This window comes from Barbus barbus (assembly GCF_936440315.1).
Source record: "Barbus barbus genome assembly, chromosome: 7".
In the NCBI taxonomy this organism is placed as follows: Eukaryota; Metazoa; Chordata; class Actinopteri; order Cypriniformes; family Cyprinidae; genus Barbus; species Barbus barbus.
Genome location: NC_136735.1, coordinates 28,888,772 through 28,914,678, shown reverse-complemented (window position 1 = coordinate 28,914,678; position 25,907 = coordinate 28,888,772). Strand labels below are relative to the sequence as shown.

The window sequence follows — 25,907 nt, the reverse complement described above, 5'->3', positions numbered from 1 at the left end:
AAAGCAGACTGACTGACTGATAGACAGACAGACGTTTTTATGATAAAAAGCTAGCTAGCTAACTAGCTTGACAGACAGAGAAACACAGACCGTTATATGTCTTTATGATAGATAGCTAGACTGACAGTCAGACAGACAGACAGAGGATGGATGGATGGATGGATGGATGGATGGATGGATGGATGGATGGATAAAAGAAAGGCTTAACAGAAATGTCTTGAGAAAGAAAAGAGGTCAGAGAAAGTAGAGGAGGAAGGGAAGGAGCAGGTGTGGAAAGGTGAAGGAAGGCCTTTCTGGTGCTGGGTGGTCCATGGCCCACCCACCTTTCTCAGCTCCAGAGACACACACTGTTGGTGGTCTGGCAGGTGGAGGAGCTCTCTGCAGGAGACAGATAAAGCTTGCCGCTGGGACATACGCACACCTCGTACACAGTCTGTTTGGGGTACGTGGTCCCTGGACCGAGCAAAGGGTCCACGCTCCCGTGTGGAAGATTTCCAAGACGGATTGAGTTTGCGTTTAGAAAGATCTGAGAGGAGGAGAGGCGAGGAGAGAAAAGGGAAAGAGTAAAGAATACGAGAAGACAGACGTTATAATCAAAGACTTCAGATAAATCAACATAATAACAGTAATTTAGGATTAAGTTGCATTTACTCATAAAAATACCACACTGATAAAAGGCTGTGTCATTATGTGAGGTATACACAGTTAAACAGCATTGTCCTGAAAGGCACATCAGTCTGACCAGTTCTGTCCGTGTGCATGTGTTGCTTAGTATCTCCTCAACACCATTTTCCAGCTTCAGAGGACCCCCACAGTCTGTTCACTGACTATCTGATGGTTATTCCACACAAATGGCCAGTACTTTTCCAATTTTGCAAGCTCTAAACTCAATGACTGGCTTTACACAGCTTCCAGAAGTCAAGATTCACAGGTTTTTAACAGTCTGCCTGGAAACACTATATTTGTTGCAATATAACTTATAACTATTATAAGTTTGCAAGGTTCGTGGCATCAGATCTTTGAAAGATACTCAGTGGCCGGTTCTTGGCCAAAAGGTGAAAAGTAGCCATTTTTTATCAAAATATGAGGGTGTGATGTATATATGCATCAAAGGAGAATTCTGTCACGTCTCTCATTTCTTTCTGAAAGCCATAACAAAATAAATTAAATAAAAACAATATCAAATGAGCAAGGATGCTATTTGAATATCTGCATGATTACAAATGTGATACTCATTTGATTTAACATGCCACCTATTGGTGGCTTTAGTTTCATATTAGAGCATGATATCATTTTTTTGAAGAAAATCATTTCATATACTGTACCAATATTAATGTTTTTCAAACTCATTCATCTCATAAAATGATTTATGCAATCCTAATTACAGTGTAAATGCATTCATCCAACCTCTGACCAGTATGTGTGAATATATGTAAAAACCACTTCAGATGCAAATTCTAGGTTGACTCAAAATATTTCCTCTAAATCTACTTTTTGTTATGTCTATTCAGTGTTTTTCTCACTTTAACACAATTTTGACTTTAATCTTTTGGGGTCCAAATTGTTGTGCAATTAATTTGCAATTAATCTGATTAATTTAGATCATCACAGTTTTCATTGATTTTCCCCAGGTAAAACAAGGGTAAACACAAATACATTATGTATGAAAGTATTACAAATAACTCCTGAAGGTGCGTTTAAAAAAAGTTTAGGTTTAGTAAGTTAGTTTTACTAAAAAGTAAGCCCTGGGACACAAGTTCCCAAACTTGAATAAACATCTAAGATGCAATATGCTATTAAAAAAGCTGGCTGTGTACGATTATGATACAAGACATGACACAATCCTGGCACATTAATTCCTCCTGAAGGACACAAATTTAATTTCCAGATATGGACCTGGAGAGAGAACATCAGCAGGGACATAAACTACATTTCATTAAAAGCCTTTTTGCCCTTTGATTTATAAATATGTTGATTCATGTATTTATCAGTTCCAAAAAGTCTGTTAGCTCTGACAGCTAGGAAAGGCCAAATAATCTTTATCATAACTCACACGCTGTGGGAGAGTGACAAAAACAAAAGAGGAAGAGAGAGAGAGAAAACACCAACAAGGAAGAACTAATTACTGTAAGTAATGGTATCTGAGGTGCTTACAGGGCATATCTCTATAAACATTTGCACAAACAAGCCCCATGATGCTTTGCTGTCAGCAGGACAGCTCACAGCCACTTTCCCTATCTGTCGCTCACTTTGTTTCTCATTGTTTGTTTCTCTCGCCTTTTGCTGTGTCAGTTTTTCATTTTGCTCTCTCCAAGTGCCCTGCAAACTTGAATATAACACTTATATAAAGTGAAGTTGATTTTTATACAATCGACATGCACATGCAGTCCTCAGATGAACTGCCATATTTGACAGATTTCTTTAAATACAAATTGAGTAATGTAGTGCTCCTACCACCAGCATTAAATATGAACAAAGACATCTTTAAAAAATCTATATGTTTGTTCCTCTAAGCGGAGTAAGATCAGGACAATTTGTATAAGGACTAACACATATCATTGTGATCAATGTAAAGGAAAATCCTTGATGAATAAATAAATGCAAACATATTTGTGCAGAACAGGTAATAGGCCTTAAAAGACATATAGAGGCATAAAGAACAAAAAAAATGTTAATTAAAATGTAAGGAGGGTTCAAGTTCTACATCCAGTAATGCCTTCCAAGGCTTTTCAGAACACTTTGCAGTGTTGAAACATAGCCTACTGGAAGCCCACTTGAGTAATGCAGAACATTGCACTTTCACATCTGCAATTACCCTCAAGGGGTTGACAAGCATCTACAGTGACTTTATGATCCATAAAGTATTGCACATAGCTAGAATGGCATGAAATATTCCCTCTACTGATGACTCCTGCCTTCTTTGATTATGGACTCACCATTAATCCATATTGGAACATATTGGATTCTGTTTTCTTTTTAGTAGGGCTGTGGAATTATGAATTAATAATAAGTAATTATAGTAAGTATATGAGTATGTAATATAGTGCATATGTTTAACAAATTGCTCCTCTCTAGAGTTACAGGAATTACATGACACATTTCAGTCATTTTTTTTCAACATGTTTATTTTCTTGTTACAGCAGTCTGTTACTGTACATCACATTCAAGAGCACTAAAATGTTATTTATTGTTTGAATGTTGTGATAAAATTTACAGAATTAGAAAGCTGAGATTTTGTTTCATATCCACAGTAACACAGAACACATCTTATTGTGATTATTGGATGGCAAACACCAGGGGCGGTTCTAGGACTTGATCTTTAGGGGGGCTTAGACCTGAGAGAGACCATTAGATACAATGATACAAATTACCTAAATAAACAGTATTTTACTGTGCTTATGAAGACTGTATTACTGTATGAAGTAATTAGAAACAATTACCTATTAAACTTACAGAAGTTACTTAGTAAGTGATTCATGTTTTTCTTTTGTTGTTTGATTAACATTATTAGCCTAATATAAGAAATGCTTGGATCCGTTATACTGACACGCATCCAATATTTTCTTAACTGTTTGTGTTTATTAACTGACTGCGTTTACTCAAATACTCGTCCAGACAGCCATTGTAACATAATATTCTGGGTATTTGCTTATTTGCTGGAGAAGACGCAAACGTGAATGACCCGATCTCATGAAAGTGCGTTTCAATGGTACAATTTTCTGTTTCTATTTGGTGTGCTATTTTTTTATCTCTTTATTTTAATTTTTAACTTTATTAATTTTAATAGTCATTTTAATTTTAAACACACAAATAGGTACTATACAGGAAAATACATCAAACACCTTCAGCTGTAACGCTGTACATGACTTTGAAGCCAATAACATTAAAGCGTTATGTTAAATACACAAAATTTTGGTGCATCACTCCATCATACATCCATAATCAAATGACTTTGAGACCAGTTGGTTAAAAACAATTGATAAAAAGGCTCTAGAATAATTCTGAGAATTATTTATTTAATTAATTCGATTAATTAAGAATTAGCATCATTTATTTGCAGGCGCAACTTGTTATTTGCATCTAATGCAATAACTTCAGGCATGTTTAAGTGTCCAAAAGTATCCAAATATATTTTAGGGCCATTGTACACCTGTGATAGGTTACAATACTACTAACCACTATCAAAATAAACATAATTTGTTATGCAAATGGAACTTGTCATAATCAGTACTTCATGATTAACTATATTAATCATAATCTCTATTCTTTATTTCGCTAAAAATGCCGCCCCCAAACCTTAGTCCCCTTTATTACACGTCTTTCTGTCTCAGTTCTATTTAAGGACATATTATTTGTCCTCTAAATGCTTTTATCACTTCATCCCCTTCACTGCCAAATTACTGAAATTCTATTTTGGCATGCGATTAGCCGACATGTCCTCATGTATTGTGTCACCTAATACCGGTGAGTGCCACCTTGGCCCAAAACAGACCCTCAAATCCAATTCCATTTTAAACACTCTCCCGTTTTCTGCCAAGAGACGGAATTCCGGAATTTTTGGAGATGTGGCATGGCTAATGACACCACCTGCTGACAGCTATCACGACCCCTACTGAGAGACACTATGAGAGAGAGGGATGGGGGGGCTGTCCAGGGGGAGCAAGAGAGATAGAGACAAGGGAAAGAAGTCGGAACGGAAGTCATTTAGGTCATCTTATGAGAGGATTAAAGATGGCAACCGCCCCAAATGAAAGTGTCTGTATGAATTACTGTCAGTCAACCATGGGATGAAAAAAACCCAGAAAAAACAGTTGGTGCGTTGTTTACAAACCTCTTTCAGTTCTGGAACCACTATCAGGGAATGTGTGTGCGTAAACTTGAATGCTTATATGTGTAGGGAAGGCCAATTATAGTTGGCCCAAACATTTTTTCATGCATGATTTCTCCCATGTCACAGCTGGAGGAGAGAAGAAGCAAATGAAAGAGAACAGGTCGAGGAAAGAGAAGAAAGCTAAAGCTAGGGAGGATGGTAAGAGGTAAATGAAGGGCGGGGATAGAAACACATACAGGTAACCCATTAGATTTCATGAGGTCATTGGTGTGTACCACACACTTCATTACGCTCTGGAGATGAGTGGAGTCGCAAGCTATAAAACACAGACAGATTGCTGAGATCTCCGATCTCAATCTCTTTTGTTCTTGTCTATATGACCGTGACAATCACACAGTTCTAGCGTGAAGTTGCCGCACGTTTCATTTACTTCTGGATTTACTAATATAAAATGATAGTTGGAGCTTTCAAAGATAAAAGTTTATAGACCTGGGGCTGCATAATGATAATGTTTGGACCACACGCTACATGACAAATATGGCCAATTGAGCAATTAACCAGTCAAGTGTATGTATACATATAAAGGGCCTAAAATCAACACATGCCAAGTACCGTATGTGAGTAAAAATCAGCACTGGAGAGAAAATGAAACAGCGTTACTTATAAGTTGGCCGGTAACTTTTCATAAATATGTAATCTCATTCCCTGAGTGAAGCGTTGTGATATTTTCCCGCCATAAATTCTGCTCTACACAAACTCAATCTTTGCAAGTGCATTTGAAAGCAAAGGAAAACAAAAAAACAACAACAACCATAAATGTGCAATTAGATTGCAATTCTGACTTTTTTAATGAATTAATATACGGCCAGTAAAAATAAAAATAAAAATCACACACACACAGTATATATATATATATATATATATATATATATATATATATATATTAGGGCTGGGTATTTTGACCAATTCTGCGATTCGATTCTTATTTTTATGGTTTCGATTCGATTCGATTTCGATTCGATTCGATATCGATTAGCTATCAATATTTCATTTAAAATGTTAGTTTTGCAGACATGGGATCCATATTTTGATATAAATGCTGGTAACTGAAACTCTCCTACTTAAGTTTATTACTGAAATACACATCTACATTAATAATAGGGTGCACACAGTTGTTTTTTTTAGTGGAGCAATTCGAAAGATAAGTGAAGTGACATTCAGCCAAGTATGGTGACCCATACTCGGAATTCGTGCTCTGCATTTAACCCATCCAAGTGCACACACAGCAGTGAACACACACACACCGTGGCCAAGCCTCGCCCTGGGTGAACCGCCTTCTTGATCATGGTGTCTCCCCTGCCAGGTAAGTATATCTATAGATGGTGACACCTTCAGGACGAGAGGTGAATATTCATATCCTCTTACTTGAAGCACAGGCATTAAGAATCGATTCGGGGATTTCCCGAATCGATATTGTTGCGTTAAACTGAAGATCGATTAAAATCGGAGAATCGATATTTTTTACCCAGCCCTAATATATATATATATATATATATATATATATATATATATATATATATATATATATATATATATATATATATATATTCAAAATAATAATTACATTTTAATTCATTTATTTATTAAATGCAAAATAAATGATATTAAAAATAGAAGTTGGCATTAGGATAATTTTTTATAATTAATGTCAGCTGTCCATTTGTAATTTGAAGCATTTATATCTGGACTGTTTAAGGTTGTATTATTATTATTATTGTTTTTTTGTTTTTTTTACATATCTTGGCTTGCCTGTGCATATTTAAAGAGCTAACTCACTAAAATGAAAATTTGTTACCTTAAAATATTTGTTCCATTAAAGGTGCACTATGTGCACTTTTTGTTGTTGGTGTTGTTTAAAATATACAAAATTGATGTAATGAATCCATCATCCAAACTGTGTTTTTGTATTATCCTGAACAACTACTGTATGCCCATAAAAAGTGTTTATATTCTGACTATTTTAGACCTGTCTAGCTCCAGCTACAATGTTCTTCTGCAAGATGCAGACCATTAGAGTGCCAAACGTTACACAGTGTACCTTCAAACCAGATGTGTTATCATTTAGGTAGCTAGCTATAAACTTTTGCGTAAGCAATGGTAAGTAATTTGCGTCATCACAGTAGTTGACCTAAATATAAAAACTAACTATACTGCGATTGAATGTCTAATGCCTTCTAATGTGCACTTCTGTTGTGCTTAATGTTTACTATGTGTTGCATTATGAATTGCATTCTAACACACTTCAAAAAGGTGTTCACGTTCACATACTTCCATGGGATATTTGGGTCTTAAATTAAAGATTACAGCACCAAAACAGGAGGGTTTAAAGTCTGATGACATAGAATAAATTTCAAGTTTCACACAGAATATTTTTTCCACATACATCACTGGAACTGCAGAGAATCCACAAAGGCCTTGCTTTTCTTCTCTTAATGGATAATTCAGTCAATGTGCTGATTAGAATATAATGTGACATCTAAAACATTTTTATTTTTACAAACAACCATATGACTAACACGAGAATTCTATACAACTGACACAAGACTTCTGAGAGGAGAACAACAACAGAAGGATAAATCCAAATGGAGTTGGCACAAATAAAAACTCCCCAAAAACTAAATTTCCACCCTGTTTTTTTAGAGCCACACTTTAGAAAAAGCACCTTTAAGCATGGCAGAGAGAAGTGCCGTGGGACTCCATACTCCAGAATAATAGAAAATAAAACCTTGCTGCCATCACATAGAAACAACCCAGGGGCAAAACAAACTGCTGGGAGTAATTTGGCTGTTGGTTTATTAACCTCGTAGGATCTCTCCTGCACCACGGGGCTTCTGATAGATTTGTAAGCTGATAGATGAGTCTGATTCGGCGGCGGTGCTAGTTTAGGAGCGTTTCTCTCGTTACTTTGTCCCTATCACACACCCTAGTGGCTTTATTAAGATGCATGGGCTTAAGAGCTGGTCTCAAATGGACACCATATTGGAGCTTTGCACAAACAAATGAAACATTAGCGTACATATGCCTGCTTCAGCAACCCTGTCTCCTCGGCTTGTCGGCACCATATGTATCTATATCCACTGCTTCATTGGCTGGCTGCAGTGAGAGGGAGTGTTCAGGTGGAGAGAATGGGGGTTTTAATAGGCTCCGCAGCTGCCATGTAACACAAGCGCAACAACAAAATAGGTACTTAATTTCATGCATGGTGATGATGTGATGGTGTTTAGTCGTAATGAAAACTGATCTAGTTGAGGGCTCTACTGGGGTAATCATGAGGACATTTGCATAGCACTGTTTTTATATGGTTGTGAAATCAATGAATTAGCCTCATGTTGAACATTTTCATTTAGATGTTGTCTAATCTAATTCCATCTACATACACACTGCCATTCAAAAATTTGAGTCCATTTTTTTTAATAAACATACTTTTATTCAGAAAGGATGTATTATATTGATCAAAATTGACTGTAAAAACTTATATTGTTAAAAAATTCAAATAAATGCTGATCTTTTGAACTATTCATCAAAAAAGGTATCACTGTTTCCATGATTATCCTACATGATAGTAATAAGAAATATTTCTTGAGCACCAGATTAGCATATTAGAATGATTTATGAAAGATATATGTAATATTGACAGTCAGCAGTTAAAATGGGTACTGTAGTCCATATTTAACATACTGGAGAGGGCTTTTTTCTCCCTTGCCTTCCCCCTCAGACTCAGTTCTCTCGGGTTGCCAGATTGAGGACACATAACAAGAATGAGCGCAAATGACACTGGAAGCGGCAAGCCTTAAGGCCTGTTCACACCAATAACGATATCTATGAAGATAACTATATTAGCACCCAGACCAGTGGATCATATTTTCTGCTTATTTTAAGTGAACACGCATTTGCCGCTTTAAATTATTGAGCTCATGATAGCAGGTTTGATTCTGAATGTGTCAATGTTTTTATCGTTCATCAGATGGAAAAAAAAATTATAATTCTGAAAGTGTTTCCCAAGATATCGGAATCACACAAACCAAACCAAAACAGACATTCTGACATGGACCGCACATTTCAAATATATAAACACTGTGGAAAACAGTGTTCTTGTATAAATATGAAAAGTGAAGAGCCTTGATGCAGCAATTTAGTGGGGAAACTGTGTCATGTCCTCCTGACCCCCCCCCCCCCACTCTCTTTCCAATGATTTTATGTAATTTTTAACTTTTTCCTTAAAAAAGGCCAAAAAATTAAATAAAAAAGGAATATTATACTCGTTGCGTATCATCATTAATCTGTTGTGGATAATGCTTGTGCTAGCTGAAGAAAAAAAAGAAGAAAGAAAAGCATTATATGGCCCATCTCTTACTTCATTATATATACTAAATAATTCATACCGTGACATTTGAATGTACCAGCGATATAAAGTATTTGAGTAAACTGTACTTAATTGTCTTTTGGACTACTTTGCAGTTTTACGGAGTATCAAATATATTAACTTTTACTCTCTACTTGGCTACATTTTTCAATAAGTATATGTACTCTTTACACTAATACATGTCTGATGAGTAATACAATTAATCATTAGATTTGGCATTTTACCTGCAGCAGTTCATTTCTGCTACAAAATCAGTGTATTGAAGGTACTATATCTTGTCTGTTTTGCCATTGTTCACCCAAACTTGTCAACAAATCTATTTTACATGAATGCAAGTACATTAGATAGTTGCTGGTGTTTCATATACAAGATGAGGACATGGCTGCAGCTAAAACCAGAATGTCGAGTGCAAGTAGGCTGTGACTGTTTAATTTGACTTAACATTATTTTATCTATCCATTATACTGAAGAGACCTGTGTAAAGGATATTGATTGACTTGAGAACTTGAGCTTAACTGAGGCTTCAGTATTTGAGACTGTTGTGTCAGCCTTGATTTATTGCAATATTGAGGTGTTCAGTTTTATTTTGATTTAGTTCGTTCTCCTCACTCATCAACTGTTTTTTTTTTCACTAGCATTCTCCAGGGGGACTAGTGCATTTTTTAGCTTACATTCAGTAAGAGTAAAATGCTTAAATTCTGTTAAAATCAGATACATAAAGACATTTACTCAAGATGTACAAGAATTGGTGACTTGTACTGTAACTTGTAACAAAGTCATTTTCACTGAAAGATGTTTGTATTTTTAATCAAGGATGGTTTTCAGGTAATCTTTACACCTCTGGAATGTAATTTGTTTTACAAGTCACTTGTAAAAATGGTCTCCCAATCTTACCAGCTGAAAAGTGCCCAAAACCAGTAAAACTGGTGATGCAGCAAACCAGTTTAGGCTGTTTTAATCTTTAATCTTTTCATTTTAAAATTCAAAGCTGTTATGACTTCAACCTAAAGAAACTGTATTCAGGGTCTCTTTTCCCTCTGTTTCGCTCACGAGAGATTTCAGAGCACATACAGCAGTCACTTTTCATTTCCCTTGATCTTAATGGGCAGCAGGAAGAGAAAAGGCAATAGGACATGGACCCAGTCAGCCATTCCTCTTTAATTCTCTCACCCCAAACTTTTTAACATTGCCCTCTTAAGAGTCGGCTGCTGACAACATTGATTTGATTTCTCGTCTCAGCTGTCTAATGCACTTGATTCTATTCTCTAAATTGACAGAGGCATCTATTTTCAGCGTCTCGTCCCTCTGGAGAATTACAGGGAGAGATGGGGCAAACAGGATGGGATTGTGCTGATATGAGCTTTTGTTCTATATTACTGAGCTTGTTCATAAGACAGACAGAGAGAGAAAGAGAGAGGGAGACAGAGAGAGTGCACAAAAGCAAGGAAAACAACTACAACAACAGCAACATTACAAAAGAAACTTGAAAATATTAGTGCACCCAAAAATTTTAATTCAAGTCATTATTTACTCACTCTAATGTCATGTCATTACAAAGCGACTTTGGGTTCCAAAAGACTCTCTTCAGTGAAACTCAAAATGAGAAATTTTCAATCATGCAAACTTTTCAAAAAAGTCTCAAAAAGGATGCTATAGCCATACAATTATGGCAAGCCGTTTTGACTTTTATTCCTTCTCAGGATATGAATTCTTGATATCAACAATTCAATTTTTACTAGTTAAAAATGTTAATTCTTGATATCAGGAATTAGATTTCTACTATTAACAATGGCTATTTTTGATATCAGCAATTACATTTCCACTAGTAACAATGTTAATTCTTGATATCAACAATTACATTTTCACTTGTTAAAACGCTAATTCTTGATATCAAGAATTAAATTGTTGATATCAAGAATATACCTTTTTTCTAGTAGAAATCTAATTCCTGATATCAAGAATGAACATTTTAACTAGTAAAAACTGAATCAACTTGATATCAAGAATTCATATCCTGAGAAGGAATAAAAGTCAAAACGGCTTGCCATAATACAATAGCTTTGTGATATGAAAAAAGAAAAAGTCTTTATATACTGAAAGACTTGGCATCCACATTAGCTCTATAGTGTGTCCATGAGAGATTTGTTAATGAATGCTTCTTTGAATCTGATCTTTTCAATGAACTGGTTGATCCAATTCATAAATAAATTAACTGCCTGAACGAATAAGCCTGATTTCTGATTTATATGCAAGACGACGAATGAGCATGCAGTTGATTTAAAAGTAAATACATTTATACACTGTAAAAAAAAAAAAAAAAAAGTTGGGCAAACTTAAAAGTTTAAGGCAACCAGCTTCAGCTGATTTTTGAGTTTTCTCAATGTTTTGTTTTGACTTTATACCACCAAAATTTGAGATATTTCCTAAAATATAAGTTGAGAAACTTTTCTCTTTTTTTTTTTTCTTTTACAGTGTATAGGGAAAGTATTTATCTATTACTATTTCAAATAAATGCAGTTCTTTTGAATGTCCTATACATAGAACAATACTGAAAACAATCAAATAAAATAAAAATATTAAGCAACACAACTGTTTTCAGTACTGATAATACTAATAAGCAATGTTTTTTTTTTTTTTTTTTTGTAAACAAAATCAGCATATTAGCATGATTTCATGTGACACTGAAGACTGGAGTAAAATTTAGCTTTGCCATAACAGGAATAAATTACATTTTGAAATAAATTAAAATATATAAATAATATAAATTGCAATAATAGTTCACAATATAACAGTGATAAAACTATAAGTGGATAACATCTGTTTGTCAAAAAGCTATTGTATGGCTTCAGGAGACTTGGGATATAGTGCACAAGTCATATGGACCACATATATGGTGCTTTTGCATCCTTTTTGAAGCTCTCGTTTTAACAATTCCTTTAAGAAATGATGCAAGCTTTAGAAGCACCCTTACTGTGCATCAACCACTTTGTCTCTTATTTCACTCCTCACAGCACCACCCTGCTATCTCGGCACGAAAGAAGAAGAAAAAAAGAAAAAAGCCCAAATAGGTGACAGAACAGTGTGATATATGACTTGGACTCGGGGAAGTTAATTAAATAGCCTGGGCAGTTACTAAAGTGAGATTGGAGAAGGAGAGAGAGACAACGGAAGAGAAAGGGGGAGAAAGAAAGCTAGACAGCTCAACATGGCGGCACTAATTTGAATGAGAGGGAGGGGGATCGGTGAGCATGGATAATCTAAACATGTTCAAGGTGCTCGTGGAATTACACTAACACTGCAATTATACTGGACAGTGAATTAGGCTTGTAGACAGAGAAAGATGGAGACAGATGAATGTAAAACAGGAAGATGAAGAACAGAGAGGAAAATCAAGATCAGGAACAATGAAAGGAGAAAGATCTGAAGTAGTTAGGAGGTGTTTGGTTGAAGCAATTACTGAGGACATGAGCCACTTACATCTGACCAGATTGGACTGAAGTCACCAATCCACCACCTTAACAAAAGATGTAATGTAACACATTATATGAGATGTGAACATTAGACATCTTCAGAGCTCTGGATAAAAAAGTACAGTACACGCTCTACCAGTAATAATGCTTCTGTGATGAAGAAAATGTATTTGAACGCTTTGGGATTTACTGGGAATTCTGCACAAATTGCTCAAAATTTGACTTGATCTTCAACTAAAGTCTCTAACACACTACCAGACTGAAACATGTTGCTGTTTGAGGTTTTAAAATGTTAGTTCATTACTGAATGAACAGAAACGGAAAATTCTGCTATAAATTACTCAACTTGCTTCATGTTGTTCCAAACCCATGTTGTTCATCTCCAATATGCAAATCAGGATGTTTTAATGATACCTGGTAGATTTATTTTCATCCTCTAAGAGTTCATGCAACCAAAACTTTCAAAAAGTTCATAAAAACATCCTAATAAGTGGTTTAATCTAAGTCTTCTGAAGAGACACAACTGCTTCATATTATGAACAGATTGAATCTAGACTTTTAGTCACATATAAACTTTAATTAATGCAAATGCATCAAATACAGTATGGTCAGCTGCAGCTCAAACTTGCTTGCTTAACGCAAACTTCACTGGTTCTCGCAGAGGATCAAACATGCTTGTGTAACAGAACAAAAACCTCTGGTTCTTGATTTATGTTTGTGTGACTAAAGGCCTAAATTAAATCTGTTCAGCATTTAAAACGTTTGTGTCTTTTCTGAATACTTCGATAAAACTGCTTGATTCATATGGATTATGTTTTTAACAAGTCTTTTTTTTTTGGAGGGACAGAAATATCTCCGGTATAGAAATACTTTCATTTGTGTTTTGAAGATGACTGAAAGTTTTGTGGATTTGGAATGACATGGCGTAAGTAAATTATGACAGAATTGAATTTTTTGGGTCAACTATCTTTGTAAATCTGCAACTATAGCCTGCGACAGGAAGTAATCAGATGTGCACATAAGCAAGAGAGCGTCAAACGGCAACAAACTGCGAGAGAATAAAAAAAATATATATTTCAAATAAATTGTTGACATATTGCCAAGAATCAACTCATGTGTTTGGTAAGTCTACTGTGTGATGAATAATCCTGTAATTGATGCACATAGCATGGGATGAATTGTCAGAAGTGCTCACCAAAATGACAGAAAACAAGAAACTGTGAATTTTAAATGCTCATAGAAATGAGCTACAGTAGTGCTCTTGGCATAAACCACAATAATAGAAAAACAGTCTGTTTATACAAATTACACACAAATAATCATGCATTTTCATGTTTTTACTAAACGCAACAAATGTTGCTGCCAAAGATCAATTAGTTATTACACTACCATACAAAAGCTTGGTGTTGGTAAGATTTTTAAAATGTTCTTAAAAAGAGTCTTTTATACTGGCCAAATCCATATATGTTTGATGAAAAATACAGTAAAACATTAATATTGTGAAATATGACATTTAAAATAAGTGTTTTCAATTTTAATATATTTTAAAATGTAATTCATTGTGAAGCTACATTTTCAGAGGCCATTATTACAGTTTTCAGTGTCACATGGTCCTTCAGAAATCATTGCTGAAAAGAGTTGTGCTACTTTGTTTGTTGTTATTGTTGGTTGGTTGGTTAAAGGCACAATTTTTTTTCTTCAGCTCTCCTTAAGAAATACAAAGTTTAATTTAGTTTTTTTTTTTTTTTTTTTTTAACAATTTACTGTCTCTTGAATTCATTCTCGCTGAGAGAAAATGGTAGTTTAAATCCAAGGGTTCACATACATTTTCCACCCTGCATGTGAATTTTTAAAAAGTGTGTTCAGTAAATACAAAGCATATAATTTCATGTTTAACAGTTTTTTTTTTTTTTTTTTTAGGAATATTGGTTGTAATCTTGGTAAATCAACAGTTTCTTGCTCATCGAAAACTGTAACATTTTTGTCCATCTATGACAGTCCTGGCTTAAAGGGATAGTTCACTCAGAAATGAAAATTTTGTCATCATTTACTCACCCTCAAGTAGTTCCAAACCTGTATGAATTTCTTTGCTCTCACAAACACAAAGGAAGATATTTTGAAGAAAGTTTGTAACCAGGCTGTTTTGGGGCACCATTTACTTTCATAGTAGGAAAAAAAAAATACTATGGAAGTCAAAGGTGCCCCAGAACTGTCAGGTGAGGGTGAAGGGATGGAGTGAGGACTCAATTGCAGCATCCGAACACCACACCCCGACATGAAACAGAGCACGCAGACGAGAGAGCGCGCAGCTTGAGCACACTCGAAGCCGTGCGCTCACCAGAAAACAAGACAAGAAGGGAGTGTCAGGGCTCCGTCACAAAACCATGAATAAACTAGACCGAAGTGATAGAACCCTGACAAGAACTGCTCTGTTTCCCACATTCTTCAGAATACCTTCCTTTGAGTTCAGCAGAACAAAGACATTCATACAGGTTTGGAACTAATTGAGTGTTAGTAAATGATGACAGAATTTTCATTTTTGGGTGAACTATCCCTTTAACATCCACATAGATTTCCCTCTATACAGTACAATTTCATATACTCACCTCTCCTTCTGAAGACTCTAAAGTGATATCTTTCCTACAAGAAGCTTTGAATTCCCCTACTCCTGCATTGACTTCAACTCCTTTTGGAGCCTCCAGTGTCAGTGTCCTCGTCGGGGACTCTAGCCTGTTAGAAGAAGACAGACTTTTATGAAGTCATGACCACAAATCACTGCTTTTAGTGCACACACAGCTTTCAATGAAACAAATAATATTAAAAACCATGCTAAACTGTCTTCTCTCTCATAGGTAGCAAATGCCTGATTCATTCTAGTGAGTCAGACTGTTCAGATGATTCACACTATTCAAAAAATGATTGAACGGTTTGAGTCCTTGCGTGCAATTTTATGTCTTCATCTTGAAGAAAAATTGCTGCTCCTCATCTCTATTTGCTGTTAACTAAATTAGGGTGTATTTTATTACATTTTTTTTTTTTTTTTTTTTTTTTTAGTTGTAAGGTTGCAGTTTAATGCTTTCAGCTGTCATACCAGTTCAGATCATTCATTTAAAACCCATTGTTTTTGTGCAAGAAAAAAAAAAAAAAACTTGTTTAGTTCAGGTTCTCTAATTTGATTGAACAAGCGGCACTTCAAGAGTGCTGATATTTAGTATAACAAAGCTAGAACATTTCACTTTCCCAAACAATGCAGACTAATTATGGTCTTCACATTCAAGCTCTATTTAGTGCTATATGAGACTTGTGAGAGACAAATGATGTGCCGATTGGAAAGAGGGAGAGCATAGTTAGAAAAAAATAATCAATCTGAGATCTGTCAGTGAATGAGATGACTGAATGAACTGTCCACTTCTGAATATCCACCATATTTTTCACGTTTTTACACTCATTTTACTTGGAGTTGGAGTGGAGTTTCTCCAAAGCAAAACAAGATATTAAATGTAGAACACGACTTGATTTTATCGATCTGGACTGAATCATGAAAAGTGAGTGTTACGTAGCAGAATGAAGGCAGTAGGAATTAAATAATTGCTATGTGCTAACTATTTGGCTACTGGATACATTATTATGTTAACAATATGCTCTTCTGGCACTCTAGACAAAGGAAACATGATTATTATTAATCTTAAAACAGCTGTTCTGCTTGATATTGTTGTGGATATGATGATTTGACTTCAGGATTCTTTGATTTACTGAAAGTTCAAAGGAACCAAATTTCTTTGAAATGCAAATCTTTAACATTATACATGTCCAAACTGTCACTTTTGATCAATTTAATGCATACACTTTCTGAATAAAAATGGTAATTTCTTAAAAAAAAAAAATTATACTGATCTCAAACTTTTGTATGGTACAGTATTCCTTTAAGCATACACGCCTCACAGGGCTTTCTAAGTGATCAGTTGTGTCCTGTTGCATTAATTCTTCAGATATTAAAAGCAGGGAATATGTCGTATCAGTTATATCCATTACTTCTGTTTTCTGAATCTTGCATTCGATGATGACACACACAAACCAGGATGAAGATGAGAGAGCTGACTTTGAGAGAAAAGCAAGCAATTTGGATGCTAAAAGAAAAGAGGAAGTCAATTAGAGCTATAGCAAAAACAAAGGGCATGGAGAAATCAAGAGTTTGGAAACCACCAGAGACACCAGCAACCAACAACTACCTGATCGGCTGAGAAAACAACAGTAGTTGATGACCAACAAATGATAAAAGCTGTGAAAATGAACCCTAAAAGACGTGTCTGTAAAATCACCAACAACTTCCAGAAAGCTGGGGTGATGCTCTGACAATATACTGTCCTCAGGAGACTTTGACACAGAATTACAGATGCTACACAACAAGATGCCAACCTCTGACCAGCACCAAAAATAGAAAGGCAAGATTAGAGTTTGCAAAAAAGCAGTTCATCGTTTCATAAGTTTGACCCCAACTTCTTGCCGTCATCGCAGCGCGGAAGGTAATCTATCATTGCCTGCATCCCAATGTGCACACTATCCATCCTAATTTATATGTGATATTAGTAATTTTAATTACTATTTAGGGCAGATAGGGTGGATAGTATACACATTGGGAAGCAGGGATTGTGTGATTATGAGGCACCGGGCTAGACAAGTGAAGCGAACGCGAAGAGAGAAAGCGAGTGTGTCCGAGAGAGAGAGAGAGTGCGAGAGATATGTATACTCGTATTTGATAAAGGTACAGCGAACCAGTGTTGCCAGGGTCGCGGTTTTCCCGCTCAATTGGGCTATTTTGAAAATACAGTCCCGGGAATAATTACAAAGCTGTGGGTTGCGGGTTGCAAAAGTAAGTTATTACAAACACTCGATGGTGGTTTAAAGTGAGTTCTGAGTAAAAGTGTACTATTAATCTCATAAATTGTCTTATGTAGCATGACGCTAATGTTAACTCAAATGCTCCTGCAGATCAGGTCCAATTCTTCTTCATAATGCATTTTGTCATAATACTTCATGTAAGGCCGCAAGAAAATATTTAGTTGTATTTATTTAGAAATACTTTTGATAATAGCTGGGTAAATGTATACTGGGATTGAAGCGATGTGGCTTGGTAAACGTTTTATTGCCAGTATAAAGGCTGATAATGGATAATAAGGATTATGTCTCATACTTTGCAGAGATGTGAAAGGTTCTGTTTCCTTAAACTAGTTTGTAATGCATTTCTTTATTTCAACACATTTACAGGTAAATCCTAGTATTTTAAATTTGCGATTAATCATGATTAAATCACAGTCCTGGACTGTGATTAACACAATTACATTTTTTAATCGATTGACAGCACTAATAAATATATATTTATATATATATATTGTATAACCTTTTTTTCTTGAACACACTAATGCATTTGTAGCATCAAAGCACAATATCTATCAGTGCCGAGGTGAGTTGACTGAATACAGAAGAGCAGTCACTATATAATTAATGACACGACAGAAATGAATATATTGACTTAATGGTTCCCTCTTTTTTACTCTTTTCATTCCTTCCTTGTTCTGTCTTGCTCTATCTGTAAGATCCCCTGTCTTCTGAATAGAACTCAATCAAACCATTGATTTTATGTTTCAGCATGCTCCAAAGCAATTCAGCAGCAAAACAAAATATCTTAAGTGTTCAGAGAGTGGACTTGAGTTTATATGGAAGATAAGAGAGGCCTGCTTTAGTCTCTTATCTGCGTTATTCATTATTCCGCCAGCGAATTCACCCATTCAAACATACATCTTGACCTTTTCTGCCACTCTGACAAATTTATGCGTCGGGATATTTGTTACTGTCATAAGAAAAGCAATAAATAAATATGACTGTTTCAAATTTTACACTTACATCACATTTATACTCCTTTGGCTTCTTCTTGCTCACAAATGTTTGTTCAAAATACATTTATGAAGTGGTGCTCTGACTAGCAGTTTTCAGGTTTACTAAGCTAAAAGTCCAAGGGAGTTTTAGAAAAGTGTTAGAATTCAACAGTGGATATTACTGGGACAAATATATAATGAATCTGCTAGATTCACATTGTGAAGCTGTAGCTCAATAGGACACCATTCGCAGCAAGACTCAAATGTTGTGCATGTATGCCGTATGAATACATATGTAGAGTTCTGAAGCATCTGAGGTTGAAATCAGATTACAGTTTTAAGATTTGAAAATCTTATGCTACTCTAAAGTTGCCTTTTATAGGTTGACTTTGGCTGCCGCAACATGTCAGGCAATTTCTATGATGTGCTTTTGACGTGACTAAGATGTGTAAATAGCTGCAAGTTCAAGCTAGGAGTCTTTGCAGTATGTCATATTAAAGCCTGAAAATTTGTGATTTCAGTAAGTAGTTCTAGTTCTAGATCAGTAAGTAAATATAATATGGATGTTATTTCTTAGATAAAAGCCTTAAAACGTCTTACACACAGCATTGATATACATACACTCTCAAAATTAAGTTACAAAGCTGTCACAAAAGCAACCAAGCTAAAAAGTCAATCTTTGTACCTTATTTACCCTTAAATGACACATAGTGGTACCTTAGAATCATATCTGCATCTTATAAGTACATATTAGTACCTAATTTGTACAAACGTGTACTTTTTGAAAGGGTATTGTGTACTTTATAAATTTTCTGATAGTGTATACAGTGAATTAAACAAAAAATAAAAGTAAAAACATTTTTTAAATAAATCATTTTTTTTTTATAGTTTTTAAAAAGTTAAAAAACTACAAAAAAGCTCTTTTTTTAAAAGTTTTTATTTATAGATTATTTAACAATACATTGTTTCCTACTTTCACAAACCTTCCTACAATAAGCCACCAAATGAGATTTTCTCTCACGAGTTTTGTGCTCTTCGTCGTATCATTTATCACTATGTCTCCAACATGTTCATGGTTACAGAAGCTGCGTACTGACTTTTGACTTTTGAGAATAAGACCAATGACGACATTAAGCAGCTCAATACCAACTGCTAACCTTTGACTTCATGTTCCTCTCTGAGTATTTACTTTTGGTTGCAGCCTTTCAGATTGATGAATGACACTGTACCATGGGTAGATGAACATCAGCCAAATCCAAAGATGAGAAAAGCGTTGCATTTGACATTTTCAAGCCTCCCTGAGTTTTAAAGTTCCTCTCGGAGAGCTTCTCGCTTACTAGACTCCATGATGTTATAGGATAAAACCAAGGAGATTCTTAGAAACTCATTTAGAAAGTTTTAAAAGTTGTTCTAGTTAGTTTTGGCAAAGCAAAGAGAGACACATTGGGACCTCACTGCTTTACATAACACGATTATCATCACAATCGTCTCATCGCAGAAACTTTAAGTGCATAAATCTGAAGCACAACACTGCAGATAATGGCGCCAGAAATAAGGCTTTCAAGAAAGTTCACTGGAGCTCTTGACCCTCTGAGTGGGTTTCCTTTATAGCTCGCTGAGCTTTTGGCCCAATGGCCCATTTCCTGTCCTCAACATTCCCTGACAAATCCTCGAATCGGTCAAAAATGACTTTTCGCAGCCTCCCTGTCTGCTGTGTGAAATGTAGCTGGGGAAATTGTGGCTGGCAGCAAGACCCTGTGAGAAAACGTAAAGCAATTTCATGCCCGTGCGCATCCATTGCTGATAATTTAATCGATAGTGATAGAACTGGGGGACCGCCATGGTCAGAGAGGGAAGTAAGAATAAGGTAGGCCCACTGGGTCCCTAAAGCACTGCTGTGGTGAGGAAGGAGGTTACAGGAATAAAGGAATGATATTGTATCTCATTTCACTCCTGTCGAAGAATATCATTCACTCGAGTGAGACCATGTGTCTTGGGAAGTCACCACATCAGGGCCGCTTCAAAACAAGACAGAGTAAAACTAAAACAGAAAAGTGTGAGACAGATCAACTGAGAAAGAGCTAGAGCTAGAGAGCAATTTACAATAATGTTCACCAAAAAAAAAAAAAAAAAATCTAAAATATTAGTGATAATATGTAGTCATATTATGGCATCATTCATAAAGTTTATACTAAATGACTTTTGAAGACACACTCTTCGGACGGACGGACAGACAGATAGATAGATAAATATGTAAGAGTCCTTCTTTCAATTATATAATGTACCTAGGTGACTGGTGACCTAAATGACAGATGACAACAAGGGCAATTTACTAAACGACTCAAGAAACGTAAAGGTCACCACCACAGATCGATATGGCGCCGAAACCTCATACATCCTCAGGTTCAAAATCATCTAAAAATTAAGTTGATGCTCTTATGGAAAGAAAGTACTTCACTCATCCATACTGACAGTATTAGGAATGGGCAGAGAGGTACGGCACTATAGATGCCTGAGTAATCCCTGTGTGATAAGGTAATCAATGGATTTGAAGGTCAAGTCCGAGGGGTGGATGCTCTCAATGTCCGTATGAGTGGAAAGTAATTTAATGTGGATTTGAGAGGGCTGTGTTGCCAGGATCATATCTACAATGAATCTCAAGTATAATCATGCATTACCTATGCAACTGACACTCATGTAAGTCTGTGCTATGATAATTGAAGCATCTCAGTAGTATCTCTTCAAGCCTTCCAACTCTCAAGTCAATGAAATTTAATTTCCAGGCACGATCATGCCCAATCAGTCACTCGGGGGCTCAGGGTCGCAGCTGCACTTTTGTCATGATTTAGAACCATCTTGCTCTACCCAAACTTTAACCGCAACCATTATGAGAGAAGCAAAAAACAAAAAAAATCATTTCGAATGAGAACTCAAGAGCTGGAAAAGCCAGGTATGAGACAATTCTTGTCAGATGCTTGAAGGATGAGTCTAAGTGTGGCCTTTAGCTGAAAAGATGGAGAGAGATAAGAATCCATGGTTAATGTACCTGACTGGGGTCCACTGGCTGAGATACAATCTTCACGATGAAATATAAATATATAAAAAGTTGTGTGGTATTTGGGGAAAAAAAATAAATAAAATCCCATGCTCTTGGTTTGAGACTCTTAGAATTGTCTTTTTTGGTTGGTTTACAATAATAGAGTTCTGATAGTGAGGGGGGAAGAGAAAACATTAAAAGGGTGTTTAAATATCTTTTGACAAACAGACGATAAAAAAGCTAATATCAATCTGTGATTGTTCACGTGAACAAATGTTCACTTGGTATCATTAAACATAGTGAGACAATAAAGACTCACAGGATGAATGCTAGCCATTGTGTAATTACTTTATAAGGAGAAAGTGGTGCAGAAGACATTTGCTCAAGTCTACCAAAATGGTCGAAGTCTATTTCGACTGGCTGTAGAGATTCAGGTGTGCAATAAATCTACCAAAGCCCCTTCAAATCCCCCCTTTAACAATCTCCCTCGCTCTTTCATTCTCTCTCCAACCATAATTATGTTCTGGAGAGGAAAAGTGCCGGCTGTCTCATCTGGATTAAGCCTCACACAACTGTATTCAGTCACACAGTTTGCAAAACAGCTTCTCTTTTAGTCCTGCAGATCAGTTCAGCTTTCACTGGAGCTGGAGTAATTCACAGGCTGGATGGGCACTTCTTTAACCCTCAGCAACTAAATCATTGATATACATGACAGATTATAAATATAGGGAGATATATATATATATATAAAAGTTTGTAACTTTAGTTAATATCCATAATTACAGTATAGGCTCTGCCCCTTATTCCATAAGTTACACTCTTTTTCATGTGGCAAATACTGTCAAAATCATGACTATTTAATTAATAATCTTACTGAATAGATTGAACAATAAAATAGTGTAGTCAACTAAGATAAAATAAATATTTATTGAAAATTATTAAATAATTAATTGTATTATTCAAATGCAATTATGCTATGCTGGGTCTCTTGGGTTAATAAGGACACTAGTTAGCAGACTACGTAGCAGATGTTAGTGGAGACATTTTAACCTCTGAAGGGATTAAAATCTTGACCTTTACTCATTTCCCTACCACTCTAATCGAAAGCTGTAAATGCAATTTGTCTCTAAACACTCCAACCAAGAGACTAATCTCCCTAGGCAACATTTTAGGCATCACTGGCACCCTTCCGATGGAAAGGCGGCTGTGAACAGTAGGCAGTAAATGCACCATAGCATGTATTTGTTGCTGATAAGGCAATCCCAGAACGCACTGTGGTAAACTGAGAAAATTATCACCCATGGAAATTACTGTTTTACATAAAGCTATATTTTATTTAGTGTCAAAATATTGATAGAGATAACTACCTAATTAAAAATGTGTCCATTTTATTTCATCTGATATTTGTGTGTCATGAATTTATTTGTTATTGTGTCGTTCGCTCAGCAGCATGACAATTGGAATCGATTGTGTGTGTTAATTACTGTATGTACCGTGTGTTTCACAGCCAGAGTGCTACTTGTGTTCTGCCTGTGTGAATTCCTGCCCATGAAGAGCATATCAAATCTGTCTCTTTGAGGGTTTCTTTTTGGTCAGGATGTTGCCTTTGAAGGCTGCCTGTGTGCACAGCAGAGAGTGAGATACCACATACGAACCGAGTTTATGCCTTGGAGGACAACAGCTTAACATTTACAAGTATTAGTCAGATGTTAACCACAGTAAGTGGTGGCTTTACTGGAATAGGATGGTGAATTAAATGTTTTGCTACTGCTAACCTACTGGCATGATCCTGTATATAATACAGGATTATATATATATATATATATATATAATTTATGTAGTTCAGTTTCTGCCCTTTATTCCCCTCGTTACAGTGTTATCAGTGTTGTATCATGTCTGCTCACAGTCAAATAAAGATGCTTCACTGGATGGAACAATTACTGCAAAACAAAAGGGCTGGAGACGTTTGATGTGCTGCCCTCAAGATGTGATTCTCAGCTGCAGCCCACCAGTATTGATCCGAACGACTGGCAGTTGTGCAGTCATGACACAACGCTTTTGTTTCAAACAAAGATGCAGTGTTTGCTTGTTAAAATCTTTCAGACAGAAGCTTCAATCCAAAAAACATTGTTTTTTCTTAAGAAAAAAAAATGCTGAAAAAGATAAAATAAATAAATAATAATTTGACGACTATAGTCATTTTTGCAAATGTCCCTTTTTATTGATTTTTTTATTTTTTTTTTTGAAGTGTAATTTGTCTGAATAATTTAGCACTGTACCGACCAAACAAACAACTGAAACAGACTCCCTCATGAATTTAAAAGTGAATTTGACAGCTTGTGGTGGTACAAAAGGTGTTTTCTGTGACAAAAAACATATTAGTGAAATTGAGGGTGAAAATAAATCAACAGAGAGTTTCTTTCTGAGGTGTACGCTGTGGCTTTAGATGAGCGTGGACTCTGAGCGAAACTCCCAAACTCTCTCATCAGCTCTAGGGCAGCTGGATCAATTCTCATCGTATTATACCCTGCATTAGCTGGCAGAGTTAACTGATCGCTAATGGCAAGACTCTGTTGCACTCTCACCCTACCCTCCCTTCGCTAGGCTATTAGCAGCACGACCAAACCCTACTGTTGGGCAAGGGAGGTGGAAAACAACAGCGAGGCTATTACAGTCTACTTAAACTTGGTCCATGCCCTTCATCAACACCAACTGAGCTGACAATGACTACACAAAGGTCTGAAAAGAGAGGGCTGTGGAGAGCATGAGAGGAGAAAATGGAGGCCATCCAAGCCGTCTCAAATGGTGGTAATGATTCTTTGTCAGAGATTTGCTGTTTAATTAATGAGAGCCTGAAGCAAGTTCAAACCTCAGCGCTGAGAGGGAAGCACCGAACTAAACAAATGAAAGCAAATGACCAGAAATGTGCCAAGAAGAATGAAAGATGGAAAGCTAGTAGCAGCTGATTGGAATAGTGTTCCAACAATGTTGAGACATTTTAACACTGTTGCTTTGTCTCAGTGATTTGGATGCTACTCTATTATCTACAAAAAAAGTGTCAATCTAAAACAGGCCAACGCTAATTGTGATTTACTTATTCTAGTGGTTACTGTAAATATTGAATATTATAATAAGTTGCATTATTCAAACAGCAGCACACAGATTTAATTAAAGGAAAAGTAAACTTAAAAATTCTGCCATTTACTTTCCCTTGAGTCATTCCATGTGAGCCATTCCTTTAAATAATTTATAACTATATGAATAGTTTTAAAAGTTTCGTTTTTTAATAATAAAATAAATACATTTTAAATAATCTAATTTGTCAGAACTCCAGACTAGCATCTCAGTATCAGAAATACAATTAAAAATAGTGTGAAGGATCATAAGATCTTTTTTTTAATGCTTCCAAATAAGACAAGACTGTGAATTTTTAATGAAAGACTACAGAAACAAAAGATGGCTATGTTATGAATTGCTGAGAAAATATCAGTCATTTTCTGGGTTTCACAGCAAACAGATTTGCTGTAACAAAGTCAGTGGTAAGTGTGCATGGAACGTTTGAGTGGCAATTTGTTAATATATATATATATTTTTTTTTTTTAAACTGGCTTAAGAAAAGACCTGAATTTGACATCATTTATATTATGTGACATACATTTAAAAAAATAAGGCCTTACTTTATATTTGTCACAGTTATGTTTAGTTCAATGGACTTTTAGTTTATTCATGATCCATTTCATTTTTCCTTTGTCTTAGGCCCCGTCCACACGAAGACGCGTTTCTCTGTATACGCATACATTTTTTACCGTATAGGCGTTTCGTCCACACGAAACCGGCGTTTTCGAAGAGTGAAACCGATAATTTTTGAAACCGGGTCCCAGGGTGGATAAATTTGAAAACGCCGTTTTCATGTTTTCGTGTGGACGGCGAATCCGTATATTTTCTGAAACGATGACGTCATCAGCCCACGTCTCGCCCCTAATCAGACACGGCTGCGTCACATAACAGCGACAACAACAACAACAATGTCAGACTACGTGCCTGTGTTCGTGCTGCAGAACCTACTGAGCTCATTAGTTTTATTAAAGCAAAATATTTTGCTTTGTGTGTTAGTTTGTATTCAGCGCGCAAGGTTTACGCACATGGTCCAAGTCTTCTTCTCTGTTTTTTTGTGTATCTCTGTGGCAGAATTACAGTGCCACATATTGGTCTGGCATGTGCACTACATCGTTTTCAGTCGGTTTCAGTGATTCCGTGTGGACGCAGATATTTC

The 25,907-nt window shown here is 35.9% G+C and overlaps 1 protein-coding gene across 1 annotated transcript in view; it reads right to left on the bottom strand.

Annotated features, from left to right (window-relative positions):
• Positions 1 to 328: 328 nt before the first annotated feature.
• LOC306873308 (zeta-sarcoglycan-like) overlaps positions 329 to 25,907 on the bottom strand; it is a gene marked incomplete at both ends in the record, with an annotated part of 264,934 nt that continues 239,355 nt past the window's right edge. The window contains 2 exons of the mRNA XM_079422505.1: positions 329 to 526; positions 15,331 to 15,454. Of these exons, the coding sequence (XP_079278631.1) occupies positions 329 to 526; positions 15,331 to 15,454 (322 nt within the window). The remainder of the gene's footprint in view (positions 527 to 15,330; positions 15,455 to 25,907) is intronic.